Source organism: Neophocaena asiaeorientalis, unplaced genomic scaffold (genome assembly GCF_003031525.2).
Source record: "Neophocaena asiaeorientalis asiaeorientalis breed wild unplaced genomic scaffold, Neophocaena_asiaeorientalis_V1.1 scaffold150, whole genome shotgun sequence".
In the NCBI taxonomy this organism is placed as follows: Eukaryota; Metazoa; Chordata; class Mammalia; order Artiodactyla; family Phocoenidae; genus Neophocaena; species Neophocaena asiaeorientalis.
In genome coordinates, this window is record NW_020176571.1 from 1826382 (window position 1) to 1843288 (window position 16907).

Here is a 16907-nt window from a genome sequence, read left to right on the forward strand (position 1 = left end):
CTTCTTTATCTCCAGGAATACTCTCTGGAAGTCTCTTTTACCTGATACTAATATAGCCATACCAGATTTCTTATGATGACTATTTACAAGGACCATCTTTGGACATTCTTTAAATTTCAACCTACTTGTGTTTATTACACTGTATGTCTTATAGACAGCATTGTTTCTTTTTTAATCAATTCTAATAATCTCTGTCCATTAACTAGAGTGTTTAGTCCGTTTGATTTTGACCTAACTACTGATATGCTGAATTTATATCTATCATCCATTTACCCCTCTCTGCTTCACTCCTCTCTTGTTCCTTTGCTGTCCTTTTCCTTCTGGGTAAATGAAGTAATTTTTAGTGTATTTTATTTCCTCTATTGGATTTTGAGCTTTTTGGTTTTTGCTTTTGCTTTTGGTAGTTGCTCTACAGCTAACAATATGCATCTTTAACTTATCAAAGTCTATCTAGATTAGAAATTATAAAACTTTGGGACTTCCCTGGTGGTCCAGTGGTTAAGAATCCACCTTCCAATGCAGGGGGTACGGGTTCAACCCCATATCTTAGGTCAGGGCACTAAGATCCCACATGCTACAGGGCAACTAAGCCCGCGCACTCTAGAGCCCGCATACCACAACTAGAGAGCCTGCACACTGCAATAAAGATCCCACATGCCGCAACTAAGACCAAATGCAGCCAAATAAATAAATAATTTTTTTTTTTTTTAAAAGAAAATGACTTAAAAAAAAATCGAAACTGATAGTTTGTATTTTCTACTTCACAAAGTTAACAACCTGACAACCATGTTTCTACCCTCCCCAATCTTTTGTGCTATTGTTGTCATATCTTTCCATTTTACTCCTATTATCAACTCCACCATACAATGATATTATTTTTGCTTCAGAGTCAGTTGTCTATACATATCAGCTTATTTACCATGTGTGTTCTTCATTCCTTCCTGTAGATTCATGCTTCCATCTGGTTTCGTTTCCTTTGAGCTGGAAGAACATCCTTTAGCATTTCTTACAGAATGTGTTTTTTTAGAAATGAATATATTTTTAATTGAAGTATAGTTGATATACAATATTATATTAGTTATAGGTGTACGATGTAGTGATTCACAATTTTTAAAGATTATACTCCATTTATAGTTATTATAAAATATTGGGTATATATCCTGTGCTGTACAATATATCTCTGTAGCTTACTGTACTTTTCTTTTTTAATTTTTTTAAGTTAATTTTTTAATTGGAGTATAGTTGATTTACAATGTTGTGTTAGTTTCTGCTATACAGCAAGGCGAATCAGCCATCACGCAGACATACCTCCACTTAGGGATGCATTCTTTGCATATTTATTTATCTGAAAAATATCTATATTTAACCCTAGTTTTTGGAGTTTGTTTGTTTGTTTTTTGGTCCTAGAATTCTAGGCTGACAAATTTTCTTACAGTACTTTAGAAGAAGTTCCATTTTATTCTGATCTCCAATGTTTTGGATAAGAACTCAGCTATCACAGTTTCCCTTTACATACTGTGTTTTCTTCTTCCCTTGCTGCCTCTGTTTTTCTCTTTATATTTTGTTTCTAGCAATTATATTATAATGTTTATAGGTGTGGTTTTCTTTGTATTTATCCAGCTTGGTTTCACTAAGTTTCTAGGATCTGTAAATACACACGCTTTTTAAAAAGACTATTTTTTAGAGCACTTTTAGGTTAACAAAAAAATTGAGAGGGATGCACAGAGATTTCCCATACACCTTCATAAATCTGTGTACTTTAAATCAAAGAAATATTTCAGCCATTATTTTTACAGACTTGTTTCTACCCCCTTCTCACTCTTTTACCCTGCTGGAATTCCAGTTACATGTATATTAGCCCATCTGATAATGTCCAACATGTCATGGAGGCTCTATTCATTTTGTAAAAACCCCTTTTCTCACAGTTGTTCACACTGGATAATTTCTATTGATCTGTTTTAAAATTTATGGACTCCTTCTTTTGAAAGCTCTAATCTGTCATTAAGACCAACCACTGAATTTTTTCATTTAAATTTCAGTTTTCAAATTTCCATTTTTAAAACGTTTTCCTTTCTCAGCTGAGATTTCCTATCTGTTCTATCATCAACATTACATTTTCTTTAAGACTTTGAAGCACACTTACAGGAGTGACTTTAAAATCACTGTTAATTCCAACATCTAGGACTTCTCTGACTTGCTTTCTACTGCATGTTTTTGTTCACTATGGGTTACATGTTACTGTTCTTTGAATGTCTGGCGATATTTTTTAATTGAATATTTTATACTGTAGATGATACACTACAAAGACTCTGTATTCTGTTATTTTCTTCTGAAAAGCAATGATTTTTATTCTAGTAGATAATTCAGTTAATAGCTGATTTCCTTGACCTTGTATAGGCTTGGATTTATCCTTTGTTGGGCTGATCTGTTGAAAGCTCAGGGTATTTCCCAAACCTCTCTATCTCGATGGGACTCATCCTCCAAATTCTACTGTCCCTGTAGACTGCCTTGGGGCTTTCAGTTTTGTTACACTACATCTATGGTTAACTTTATTGTAGGTTATGATCCCTACTCCTAAAACCCAGACTTTCTGTTATCTCAGCAAGATGCCTTAAGTTTTAACAAGACTTTTGCCACTGTGACTGGGTTGGAACTGAAACTTCCCCAGCACTACTGCTCTAACTCTAGCATCACAATTCCACTTCCAACCCCAGAGCAGCTTATCTCTGGTAGGCCTTGGGTAGTCTGATCCAGTGAATGTGAGGCTTAGTCCTCAGCCAAGGAATTATGGACATCTGACCCCCAACTTCTGCTCAGTATACTGTTTATATATAAATTACTTCTCTGATTTACTCAGAGCATTTGCAACTATAGAATCAAGGATGTCAGAAGGTCACCTAGTCAAAGAATCATATGATTTTTAAAATGACAGGAATCTTAGAGATGCAGGAAACCCTTTCATTTCAGAATGAGAAAACTGCCAACCTGAAAAGTTAAGTGCAAACTTAACACTTTTCAGTTGTATCATGCTTTGCAAATATTCAGCTTGACCAATTTCAAAGTGTTTTTATCACGTTATCTCATTTAATACTCACAACAACCTCATGAGGTAGGTCAAAGTATTATTAACCCGGTTTATAACTAGCTCAAAATGTAAAGACATTCTTTGCTACAAAGAGCATCTTATAATACTCTTTTATTCAGAATCTTCAGCCAGGAAAAGCTTATGATTAAATAAATGGATTACTTTTTCTACACACAAAGCTTGAGGGAAGTTTTATCCATTTACAGAATGAGTAAATACCTTTATGGTACTCTGAGGGACACAGAGAATGAAGATCCTGAGAGGAAAAGATTTTTTTTTTTAATCCCAAACTAAAAAACCCTCTCATAATGGTATATTATGTAAAAAATTTTCTTAAAATGAGTATTGCAATTAGCTTAAGGCATTAGGTTACCTACCTGGAATAGTTGTCCCTTTAACTGTTTCAACTGTATTAAACAAAGGGACTGGGGTTCATCCTACACCTCCAGTAGAGAAAAAAATAAAAAGATAAGTAAGAAGTAGGGCAATAATCCCACTCCTTTCCCCTTCAGGAAAAAGAGGATGACCTATATTCTTAACTTCATCCCTGCACAAGTGAGGACATTCTTGCACACAAACCATACACTGATGGGGGAAAGACAGAATTATAAAAACTGGAAAAGAGAGGGACTTTGGGGCCTTTATCTGAAAAGTTCAGCTCTTTACTTAGAGATTACCGCAGCCATTTAAGACATTTTAAATGAAAAAAAATGATTAGGAAGCATGATTTCTTCAGGAAAGTGGTTTTTCTGTTTGGAATTTACATCTAGCCTCAAATGGCTAAAAGGTAGAATGGATTTAGGATTAAGGGAGGAGAACGGGCAAGGGATATTAGGGTTGTTTGTAAATGATTCTAATTCGGGTCACAAGAGAATAAAACGATTTGAGAAAAACATTTGAAATACTCGTGCCTCATCTCGTGAGAAGCTGAGCATCACGGTCACCATTCAGGAGCAGGGAGAGGTAAGGAACTCTGTAAATACTGTAATTACTGTACTTAATTAACCCATCTCCTTCACTGTCCTTAACAACTCAGAGCCCCAACTAAACTCTTAGTTCTGATGAGAAAAGATGTTTGACAGTTGATACCACACATTCTGTGAAGTAGGACGCATGAGAGAGCTGGATGTTAGGGTAGAAAAAGAGGGGACAGAATTAAAGAGTTAACCAAGGCTAGGAAGGAAGTCCCCAAGTCAAGAGCTAGAAACTTTTCTTTATAATTTTAATTAGGACCAGTCCCACTAGTGTTATTTATTGCTATACTATACAGCATACTTTGCTTTCTTTTTCAACTCAAGTGTAGGAAATTTTCATAAGAATTTATGTGATTTCCCACAAAATATTTAAAGCTCAGTATTTCAGGCCACTGTGAAAAATGCTTCCAACTCCACTAAAAGTCCTTTGTCATATGTCCAGTGACTCAAACAAAGGCATTTGGTGGAAGTATACATAAGTGTGGCTTTGCAAAAAGTATACATGTTCTAGTTCTTACATATCTTAAAAGGCATTTCAAGTTGTTACTAGCATATAATTTGCACAACTATTATCAATTTTGTGGTTAATTTGGAAGACTGTCATAGATCCCCAAGTGGGATTTTATTTTTTAATGTCAGCAAATCTACAATAAATTTTAAAATGAAATTCTACAGAATATTAGGAGATAAAATAATTTAAAATACAGTCTCATTTTAATTATTCAAAGTAAAACAGATTGATCACCTAACTATACTAACCCCAAGTAGCCTGAACTTTTCCCAGTAACCATTTTCTACAGCTTCCTTAATTCCAAGCATATTACATTTTTCTCTCAAATTAAAAGGCAAGTATTTTTTAAATGCCAGAATTCAGATTACATTACTGAACTCTTCTCAGGTACATAAGAAAATTTATTTCACGTGGGTGGGAAGTCAGATCGTTCTGTAGCCAGAAGTCATCTCACGAGTATACAATGTGTCCCACAGCGCTTTGGACTTCTCTAGCAACTTTATTAATGGGATGCTATTTGTCACACAGCTCTAGATTCTCAAAGAAACCAAACAGCGATTCCACCACCACCTTCCGAAACAAACCAATTCTCACTATAGTCAAATGCGTAGTTTGATAAAAGTTTACTCAAAATGAAAGGTGAGTCTTTCGAGCTGTATTCCTAATGCTAACATAGGGTGAGACTGCAGTAGGACTTTGAATGCAGGGCAGTGGAGAATGAATCAGCTCATCTAGAAATCCTGATAGTGAAGCTCGTGACCTGAACTGATACTCAGAATTTATTAAGGTTGTTATTTTATTACTCTCCTCCCTCTCCCGTTCATCCCTTCTTTCTTAGTCAAAGAGGTTAACTTAAAAGTGAAGGAAAAAAACAGTGATTAACAAAACCACAGCATAAAGAGAAGAACCAACATGAGATCTGCCAATGAAAATGTCCCTTCTCCCCAGGGCTAGCCAACCAACTCGAGTGCTTCTTCTGAGACACTGGCAGGCTACCAGGTGAACAGCTCCACATCTCCCCAGACTCACGGCCGTCTGTCTGTAACAGACACTCAGAAATTACAATTATAAATACTAGGGATAGAAGAGAACTATCAGGGCGTTCCTTTTGGTTTGACTAGTTCAGGATTATTCCAGAAAACTAGACTATCCTGGTGCTTTGCTGAAGGACTGTCTCTACAAATAGGCCAGCCATCCTTTCTTCAGGGAAGACTTTTCTTATTCCAGATTCAGTGACACATGTGCATGTTTCAGGCTCTTGTGCACATTGCATTCCCTTCATATTTCTTCTGCATTTCAAGTTCTCTGGTTAGAGTAAACAAGTCCTTTTAACTTGTTCAGTTATTATTAATAAAACAATGAACACATTTAAAATATGGTGGGTCCTGCCATAACTACAGAAGGAAGAATCTTTTTGCCATTGCCAACAGCCACAGATAGGATATTACCTTTCTTCTTTTACATTTTGCTCAAATACTTTTCTGATTTCCTGCGAATTGTTGCCAGTAAGTACACGCAGCAAGCTAACAATACCCACTACTAAGGGCTTCCTATGCCAGGCACTGCTCTCAGTCCCGTATAGCAACAATTTCTTATCCTACTGTGATGAAGATGCTATGAAGCAGGGACAATCATTATTGCCATTTTACAAATAAGGGGACTGAAGCACAAGAAGGCTAAAGAACTTGCTGAAGACACAGAGCTCATAAGGGGCAGAGTTAGAATCCAGATTCAGGCTCTTTCATTCCAGGAAGTATGCTCTCACTATTTGCCACAAGTAATTAGATGCAGACACCATGCAGAACTCCTTGCGGGGAGTGAACTCCTTGCAAATTGACAATGAACGAAGCAAATTCTGAGCAAAGTTGTAGAACTGAGACACTCCCAACCCAGGACAGATGATTAGCAGAAACTGTTCAACATATGGAGAGGAGTACAGAACATAGCAGAAGAAAGTCTATTCCCTTGGTCAGCTATGCAGGGAAAAGGAATCAAAAGTTTACTGTATCAGAACCCTCAATATGTCATTCACAGTGTTTTGTGTATAATTATGCTTAGGTTAATTGTACAGCTGTTTTTTTTTTTTTGTGGTACGCGGGCCTCTCACTGCCGTGGCCCCTCCCGCCACGGAGCATAGGCTCCGGACGCGCAGACCCAGCAGCCATGGCCCACGGGACCAGCCGTTCCGCGGCATGTGGGATCCTCCCGGACCGGGGCACAAACCCGCACCCCCCGCACCAGCAGGTGGACTCCCATCCACTGTGCCACCAGGGAAGCTCAACTGTACAGCTTTTGATTGAGGTTTCATGAATTATTACTTAATATTTGTATGCCAAACTTTAAAAAATTAAACTATAGTTGATTTATAATATTATGTTACTTTCCGGTGTACAGCATAGTGATTCAACATTTTTGTTTGTTTTGGGTTTTTGTTTTTGCAGTACGCGGGCCTCTCACTGTTGTGGCCTCTCCCGTTGCGGAGCACAGGCTCCGGACGCACAGGCTCAGCAGCCATGGCTCACGGGCCCAGCCGCTCCACAGCATGTGGGATCTTCCCGGACCGGGGCACAAACTCGTGTCCCCTGCATCGGCAGGCGGACTCTCAACCACTGCGCCACCAGGGAAGCCCACGATTCAATATTTTTATACATTATACTTCGTTTAAAATTTTTACAAAATAATGGCTATATTTCCCTGTGCTGTACAATTAATTGCTGTAGCTAATGTCCAAAATATACAAACAGCTCATACAGCTCAATATCAAAAAACAAACCACCCAATCAAAAAATGGGCAGAAGATCTAAATAGACATGTCTCCAAAGAAGACATACAGATGGCCAAAAGGCACATGAAAAGATGCTCAACATCGCTAATTATTAGAGAAATGCAAATCAAAACAACAATGAGACATCACCTCACATCAGTAAGAATGGCCATCATCAAAAAAAATCTACAAACAATAAATGCTGGAGAGGGCATGGAGAAAAGGGAACCTTCGTACACTGATGGTGGGAATGTAAATTGATACACCCACTATGGAGAATAGTATGGAGGTTCCTTAAGAAACTAAAAATAGAGCTACCATATCATCCAGCAATCCCACTCCTGGGCATATATCCAGAGAAAAACATAATTCAAAAAGATACATGCAACCCAGTGTTCATTGCAGCTCTATTACAATAGCCGAGACACGGAAATAACCTAAATGTCCATCAATAGATGAATGGATAAAGAAGATGTGTTTTATATATTTATACATATATATGTATACACACACATACACACACTCACACACACTGGAATATTATTCAGCCATAAAAAAGAATGAAATAATGCCATTTGCAGCAACATGCATGGACCTAGAGATGATCATACTAAGTGAAGTAATCCGGACAGAGAAAGACAAATATCATGATATCACTTATATGTGGAACCTAAAAAAAAAAAAAGAAAAGAAAAAAGATACAAATGAACTTATATACAAAACAGAAATAGACCCACAGACATAGGAAACAAACCTATGGTTACCAAAGGAGAAAAGAGAGTGGAGGAGGGATACATTAGGAGTTTGGGATTAGCCACCACTCTCAACAGCATGTTTGGATAGACGATTTGGCCTGAAGTGCTTAATTTGTTAAAAGAAAGGTATTAAACAACCATTTTATTAAGATATGAAAATGAGAGGCAACAAGAAGGAGAAATTTAAGTGCAAATTAAAGCAAGGACTACTTTAAAAACTTTAAGTCGGTCAATCTGCATGACAAAAATCTTGTAGAAAATCTAAGGACAGCATGATGCCGTAGTAGCATCTCCTGAGCAAATGAGGAAGGTGATTTAAGACACAGGGCACCTGTCACAGCCAGGCTTTAACACCTTATTTCTGGAAATTTTATTCAATGTTTATCCATCAAATTTCTATACCACTTGTAAATTCTCTGAATGCTTTAATTACTTATCCCATGCCTTAGTGTGTGAGTGCTTGATCTTACCAAAAACAGTTTTGCAAATCCCAGTATTTTTCTGAAATGTAATCTCTAACCTGGGTTGGCAAGGGAAGTCCATAAGAAAGTTTAGCACTGTGGTTCCAAAAATAATAATAATAAAACAAAAAAATCACACGCAATTCCCTTTTAATGGTTTAAAGTCAAGCATTCTTTAAAAAGTTCTTTCATGTCTTTTCAAAGTCCTAATAATAAAGGAAAATTCCTTTACAAATCCACCACAGTTTTGCTATGGACACTTGAACTGAGTGGGAAAGATCTGACAAGTCAAGTCAAGATACTGGAACAGAGAGAAAATGAAACAGTACTCCTATCCCGTTGCTTTAGCAGGGCCTGTTTGGGCTTAGGAGTATCGCATCGATACCTTGTATTCCCGAATATTATATCCATCCTTCTATGTTCTTATCATCAGCGATAAAACCTTGTCTTAAACTGCTTCTACTAACCTGCTCGTAAGAAGCGAACCTTCTCATCATGATACTCAGAACCCTAAATTCTCCCCGTTCTCCCTGCGTATCAACCTATTTCTGGCTCCAGTTATCTGTCACTTCCGAGAGCACATCACCTGTAATACTTTTCTAAAAGATCAGGCTCTCTTAACCTCCCACTGTGTCCTAACAATCCATAAGCACAGGGAACACCCCGACATTTGTTTCCTCAACTCCTGGGCTGCCATCACGATAACAAAACAATCATGCCCCATGAAAATTCATGCTGAGGTGTCATGGCAAGATCCTCTGCTACTTTGTAATTCTCATATTCAACATTTATTGATAGTTCAAAGTAGCAGAAAAGAAGAGGGGATGTTAGCTTCAAGCACTGGCTGGGCTCAGAAAGACTGTTTACTTTAGGTCAGAGAGAGTGCTTATTTATTGCAGAGAAGAAGGAACTAACAGAAAGTGAGCAAAGATTATGTGAAAGAAAATTAATGGAGACAGATTGCAGAGGAGGGAACCAGAGCTTAAATCCGTGATAGAAATAAGAAGGGAGCTTGGTGAAGGAGAGACGGTATCTCCTCTGAGTCAGAAGAGAAGACGACAAGAACACAGGTAACTGCTGAGGTGATGAAGGTAACCGAGGGGTCCCAGCATAGACTTGGTTTCAGGAAAATGAGAGCAGGACAATTACATAGGGGTGGGGATTGGAGTGACGGAGAAAGTACTAAGGGACTTAAAAAAGAGGCATACTTGTTCTGAAGAGAAGGAAACCAGAACTTCTCAAAGTCACAGAGGAGAAAAAGCAGCAGCTGTATTATGCAGAGCAGATATATACAGCCTTCACAACAGACTATCTCAAGGAAGCTGCAAGATGCCTGGAAAGTAGGAAAATGATGTAAAGAAAGGTTCTGCTAAAAGTGACAATTCTGTAAAAGCTGACTGGAGAGCGTGGCAAATATTAATGGTTAAATATGGGGGATGGGTATAAGGAGGTTCATTATACTATTCTCTACTTTTGTGTACCTTTGGAAATGTTTATAATAAAACATGTTTTTAAAAATTGCCTAGCCATCGTATGTCCTCAGGAGCAATGGTTATCTTCCTCAGAAAGCTCGACAACTTGCCAGAACTTTCCAGAAGGTTTTAGGAATTTCAGAGACACAGTTGCATACGGATACATACACTCTAGAGGACTGCAAAATTCAATGACAGGGAGGCAAAAAAAGTTTCCATTTGACCAGGATTTGTCCCAAATTTGTTCTAAGGAGTGAGAAACACAAGCGAGCATTAAAATTAGGCTAAGTGGGTCAGGCGTGACAAACAGGGCCAGAAGATGAAAGCGGTGAGGACAAGTATTTCTACTAAGCATATGCCTGAAGACCAATATTCTAGAACTTACTTCATCTCCAGAACTTCCTCTAAGTGTTTTCTTCTCTCGGCCCGAAGGTTGGTCAAATGAGTCTCCTTCTCTGCCAGCGACTGCTGAGTGCAGGACAGCTTCGCCTTCATGGACTCCAGCTCCTGCTTTACCTTCTCCATGGCCATCAGCAACTCCTCCACCTACGATCAACACGCAAAGGTCAGAAACTGAGCATCTGGGCCAGGTACAGTCAGAGGAGCTGGGCAGTGGGCAACGCCTGGGTCCACAAAGTTGAAGACACACCCATCAAAAATTCTGTACTCTTGCAGGATCAGACACAAATGGCAGTTAAAGAAACACATCTCTTTAAAGAAATACATCTCTCATCTTCCCTCCACTATAATTCTTCTCAGTTTAGGTCCAAAAAACCCTCATTTTCTTTCTGACAAATGCAAGGGCATCAGAAGTTACACTGTGCCAGAAACAATCCCTTCTAAGGAATTTATTTGGAAACAGTCCAGAAACTTCCATGGAAATAACAATATAATGCAGATAAAAATATAAGGAACAAAATCATAATAAATATTTCTAGAAGGATTTTAGGAAATAAAAGCCATAAACTTGACTAATACCAGATGCAGAATAAACATAAATGAGTCATTTTTATTCGTTCAAACTAAGATTCTTCTGTTTATACCATTACAAAGAATTTCTTGTTAAAGAAACAGCTAGAATTCAATCGGATAATTTCCTGCTCTAAAGCTAGGTAGGTAGAGATTTTTTGAGGAAGGCAGGAAGAAAAAAAATATATGACCAGATAGAGAAGAGACACAATGCTTTTAAAAGACCTGTAAAGGACTTCCGTGGTGGCGCAGTGGTTAAGAATCTGCCTGCCAATGCAGGGGACACAGGTTCGGGCCCTGGTCTGGGAAGATCCCACATGCCGTGGAGCAACTAAGCCCGTGCACCACAACTACTGAGCCTGTACTCTAGAGCGTGTGAGCCACAACTACTGAGCCCACGTGCCACAACTACTGAAGTCCGCGGGCCTAGAGCCCATGCTCCACAACAAGAAAAGCCACTGCGGTAAGAAGCCCGCGCACCGCAACAACGAGTAGCCCCCACTCACCACAAATAGAGAAAGCCCACGTGTAACAATGAAGACCCAACACAGACAAAAATATAAATAAATAAATTTATTTTAAAATAACTAAATAAAATAAAAGACCTGTAAAAACATGAGAGAAAGAAGACAGAATGCTAAAACACAAGAAACTAAGAGAGCAAGTTCTGTACTTTATCAGTTATTTCCACTTACTCCAGGTGGTTCCAAAATCAGATTTAAATAAACATGTTCATCTTAATTCAGAGGTGAAAAGATGTTGCCAAAATATCTGTTATTACCTAAAAACAACCTCAACCAGAAAATCAAACAGCCAAGTATACCAATCACAAGAGTTTACAGTCAGTTTGCTACTTGACAAGAAATAATCTTGGTTATAATCCTTTCCAGAGGTAGAGGTGAGTATATGTAGATGGACTGGTAACAGCTGTTAAAAAGTTACACTTAGTTTTTTGGCACTTGAATTACTTTACTTTGGGTATCTTCTCAGAAGTGATCAAGTTAATGCTCTCAGCTAAACAGCCTCCTGACAGTCCCAGTTGCTGTGAGATTTTTTTCTTATTATGCAGATCACTTTGGATATGTATTCACGTATCAGCAAGCTTTACAAGAACATATAACTGCCTGCCTTTTTGAAAACTGTCAATAAGGATGATTCTACGTTATCAGTTTAATTCATATAAAATCTTAGCAAAAACTAGATTAAATTATGCCCCAAGGTATACTCTTACAACACAAAATCAGCCATCAACAGCATCATTTATAGAAGGTCTAATAAATAGTGAGATGTGTCCACCTTTTATGAACTTAAGCGTATCTCACAACATCTCCCTCCCATCCTGTCCTTCACTGCTCCAGGCAAGCAACGGTATCAGTTTCTTACATAACTTGAAGAGATATCTTATACATACACAAGCAAGCATGTATAAACTATTCCTCCTTTTCCTATACAAAGGTAAGCCCACTCTATACATACTCTTACGCATCTAAAATTTTTAGTAAATATTTATTGAAATACAGCATAAATAAAGAAAAATATATAAAAATTATAAATGCATAACCTAAAGAATTCTAAGTGAACAAACCTATAGAAAGAGCACAGACCAATAACCAGAACATCACCATCACCCCAACCCCCCATATCCCTTTTCTAGATTAAGAGTAACCATTATTCTAACACTCTAGATTAGTTTTGTCTATTCGTTTTAACTTTATACAAATGGAATTACATAGTATATAATTATAAGCACAGACTTTCCCCCCCTGCCCCGGTGTTATATCTGTGAGATTCATCTACATTGCTGGGTAAAACTGTAGTTCTGTAATTCTCATAACTGTATGGTATTCCACTGTGCGAAAATAGCAAAATTGACTGAAAGCACTTTTGATAAACAGAAGTTTTAAATTTTAATGGCATTTAACAAAAATTTTCCATTAAAGCTGTTTATGTTCAGAGCTTTCTGTATAATGAACATGACAATTCTGTCAACCTCAAGGTCATGAGGGTATTACTTTCTTCTAAATCCTTTACTGGACTAGACATTCACATTTAAATGTATAACGTATATGCAATTGATTTTTTAATATGGTATAATGGTAAGACTCATTTTTATCAACATGGATATCCAATAGGCTCAGCACTGCGAACAGCAGAAGGACTTCACAGTCATGGTAGGAAGGTACTTTGGGCCTACTTGGCAAAAGATCAGAAATTACTTAAAGACAACTTATAAATTATAGGAAAAATAATTTAACAATGTTTTATATTGCACATAACCACCTTTAAATTTCATAAATGATCCATCTGAAATATCATATGCACTGAAAAAAGGTGTCTGTATATATTCCAGAGCTAAGAGCAAAACACACACTTACATACTCACGACCCAGTAGCTTTTGTTAAGTGCAATTATCCAACTGTATCCTCTGACTCTCCTGTGACAGGTAATCGCTATTCTTAATTTGTGTACTTATTTCTTTGCATTTCTTCATTTTTACCTCTGATGCATATATTCCAAAATAAATCACTACTCAGTTTTATCAGTTTATGAACACTGAAAAAATGGTATTACTGACTTTATTTCATTCAAAATTATGTTTACTCATGCATATAAAAGAAGGGCCCACCATAGGAGTATAAACCGGATCTCAGAGCAAAACGCACACCTACGTCCTCACCACTCCAGAGGTAAAAGCAATGACAGTCAACAGCACTGAGGACCACAGCTCTAAGGTTACGGTTTCTCACTAAACTGAATGGGCTCCTTGGAAAAATTACTGATTCCAGATTAGGAGGCAGAAATATACAGAAGATGGACTTTGCACATACAGTGCCAGAAAAACAAGAGAAAATAAGGATCATGACACAGAAACTCTGATAAAACCAGAAAAAACACAGCCGAAGAAAGAAAAAAAGAAAGCTTAGAGGAATACCCCTTATGACTATAGATGCAAAAAATACTATAAAATCAAAGCCAGCAAGATATAAAAATTGAGATTTATCCCAAGAATGCAAGGTTGGTTTAACATATAAAATAAATGTAATAAATCATATTAATAAAATACATGACAAAAACTACGTGATCATTTCAAAAGATATAGAAAAAGCATCTGACAATTTCCAAAACCCTTTCATGATAAAAATATTCAAGAAACTAGGAATAGAGGAGAACTTCCTCAAGCCAATAAATGGCATCTATGAAAAACTTTTAGTGATGAAAGACTGCATGCTTTCCCTCTAAGACCAAGAACAAGACCAGGATGTCTGTTCTCACCACTTCTGTTTAATATGGTACTAGAGATGACAGCCAGTAAAAAGTAAGCTGCAAAAAATTTAAAGGCATCCATATTGGGAAGGAAGACATACAATTTTCTCTAGCTGAAGATGATATAATCTTATAAAGAGAATAATCCTAAGGAATCCATTTTAAAAAGTAAACAAATAGGGGCTTCCCTGGTGGTGCAGCAGTTGAGAATCCACCTGCCAATGCAGGGGACACGGGTTCGAGCCCTGGTCCGGGAAGATCCCACATGCCGTGAAGCAACTAAGCCCGTGCACCACAACTACTGAGCCTGCACTCTAGAGCCCGCGAGTCACAACTACTGAGCCCGTGTGCTGCAATTACTGAAGCCCGCATGCCTAGAGCCCATGCTCCACAAGAAAGGCCACCACAATGAGACGGCCGTGCACCGCAACAAAGAGTAGCCCCCACTCGCTGCAACTACAGAAAGCCCATGCATAGCAACAAAGACCCAACACAGCCAAAAGTAAATAATTTTGTGTGTGTGTGTGTGTGTGTGTGTGTGTGTGTGGTACACGGGCCTCTCACTGTTGTGGCCTCTCCCATTGCGGAGCACAAGCTCCGGACGTGCAGGCTCAGCGACCATGGCTCACGGGCCCAGCCGCTCCGCGGCATGTGGGATCTTCGCGGACCGGGGCACGAACCCGTGTCCCCTGCATCGGCAGGCGGATACTCAACCACTGCGCCACCAGGGAAGCCCAATAAATTTTTTAAAAAGTAAACAAATAAGTATACAAAGGTTACAGGATACAAGATCAATATACAAAAATCAACTGTTATATCGATACACAGACAATGAACATTCCAAAAATGAAAGGAAGAAGACAATTCCATTTAATATAGCATAAAAAAGAAGGAAACACCTAGGTATAAATTTAGCAAAAAAAAAAAAAGAGCAAGGTTTCTGTTGAAAACTATAAAAGGTTGCTAAAAGAAATTAAAGATTTAAATAAATAGAAAGACAACACGTTCATGGATTGAAAGATGTAATATTAAGATGGCAATACTCTCCACAAACTGATCTACAGGTTCAACAAAATCCCTATAAAAGCTCTCTTTTTCCCAGAAACTGACAAGCTGATCCTAAAACTCATATGGAAATGAAAGACAGCTAAAATAAGTAATCTGGGGGTGGGGGGAAAGAGGACTCATACTTCTTGACTTCAAAACTTACTACAGAGTTTCAGGATGGTACTGGCATAAGGATGGACAAAGAGAACAATGGAAAAGAACTGAGAATACAGAGATAAACCCTAACTTTTATGGTAAACTGATTTTTGACAAGAGGGTCAAGGCAATTCAATGAGGGAAGAATATTCTTTTGATTGAAAGGTGCTTGGACAACTGCCCTATTGCTTTACATTTTGAAGCTCCCATGCCATTAACTTCTTAGCGAAAATGAGTCACTTGTCTTATAGAATGACCCACATTTTGGATTCAGTTGACTGTTTTTTTTTTAATGATACTATTTATGGTGTTCCTCTGGTCCTCATGTTTCTTGTAAACTGAAAGTAATAGGTAAAGGCTTCATGAGATTTGGGTTTGTTTGGTCTTTCTGACAACAGTACTCCATAGGCAAGGTGTGTACCTCATATTATATCACATAATGACTGTCTGTCTCACTTTTAGCAATAACACTGATCAGTGTCTCAGAACCACTTATTGAAAAATCCATTCTGTCTTCACCTTTGACATCCATCCAGTATCCCTGTAAGCATGGATATGCTTCTATGCTTTCTATTATGATCCACTGGTTTGCCTATTCCTACACCAAAACCACATTATTTTAATTATTATAGCTTTATAAGGTTTGACATCTAAGAGAAATGGTGTTCTCTTTTCAAGAGCATCTTAGCTATTTTTGAATTTCTGCAAAAAATATTTCCTGAGTCTAGCATAGTCCGGGCACTGTTCTACAACAGTTCATGGAAGAGATGTATATTTAGGACTTTAATATCTTTCAGAAAAGATTTATAATTTCCCCCATAATGATCTTGAACATTGTAATAATACTTATTCCTTAGAACTTTATACTTTATTAAATGCTATATTATCTTTTTTAAAAAACGTAATTTTTATTTTGGTGCAGGCTATAGAAATGCCACTGATTTCTATAAACTTACACTGTATCTAGTGTCTACTTAAATAGTCTTTATGGGCTTTTTCTCTACTATGTAGATAACCATTCATATCTTAATGATAGTTTTCTCGCTTACCTTCCAACCCTTATAGTATTTATTTCTTTTACTTGCCTTACTGCAGAGCCCAGAAAGTCTACAAAGACGTTGACAGCACGCACTCTGTCTCATTCCTGATCATAAATAGAATACTTTAAAAGTTTTATCCATAAGTAAGTAGTATAATTTTTAATAGCTGTCCTTTGACAGGTTAAGGAAATTCCCATCTACTACTAGCTAGCTAAGAATTTTTTTTAATTATAAATTAATGTAAAGTTTCTGCATTTCTTGAGATGATTATATGACTTTTCTCCTATCACATTTCAATGTGGTAGACTACAGTAAGTAGTCTTCTAATGAAACCACTATTAAAATCCTGGGATGAACCTCACTCCTTCAAGCATATCTTTCCTCTTCACACACACTCACCTTGGACTC

The 16907-nt window shown here is 37.6% G+C and overlaps 1 protein-coding gene across 6 annotated transcripts in view; it reads right to left on the bottom strand.

The window, feature by feature from the left end:
* ERC1 (ELKS/RAB6-interacting/CAST family member 1) overlaps nt 1–16907 on the bottom strand; it is a 348818-nt gene that overhangs the window by 167165 nt on the left and 164746 nt on the right. For 5 of the 6 annotated variants that reach the window (XR_003001538.1, XR_003001537.1, XM_024733026.1 and 2 more), the window contains one exon: nt 10408–10568. Coding sequence is in view for 4 of the 6 variants with exons in the window: in XM_024733026.1 (XP_024588794.1) it covers nt 10408–10568 (161 nt within the window). In the remaining 2 variants the exon portion in view is untranslated. Of the gene's footprint in view, nt 1–6109; nt 6121–10403; nt 10569–16907 lie in introns of those variants that run through there. The other variant, XM_024733028.1, reaches the window with a different exon arrangement.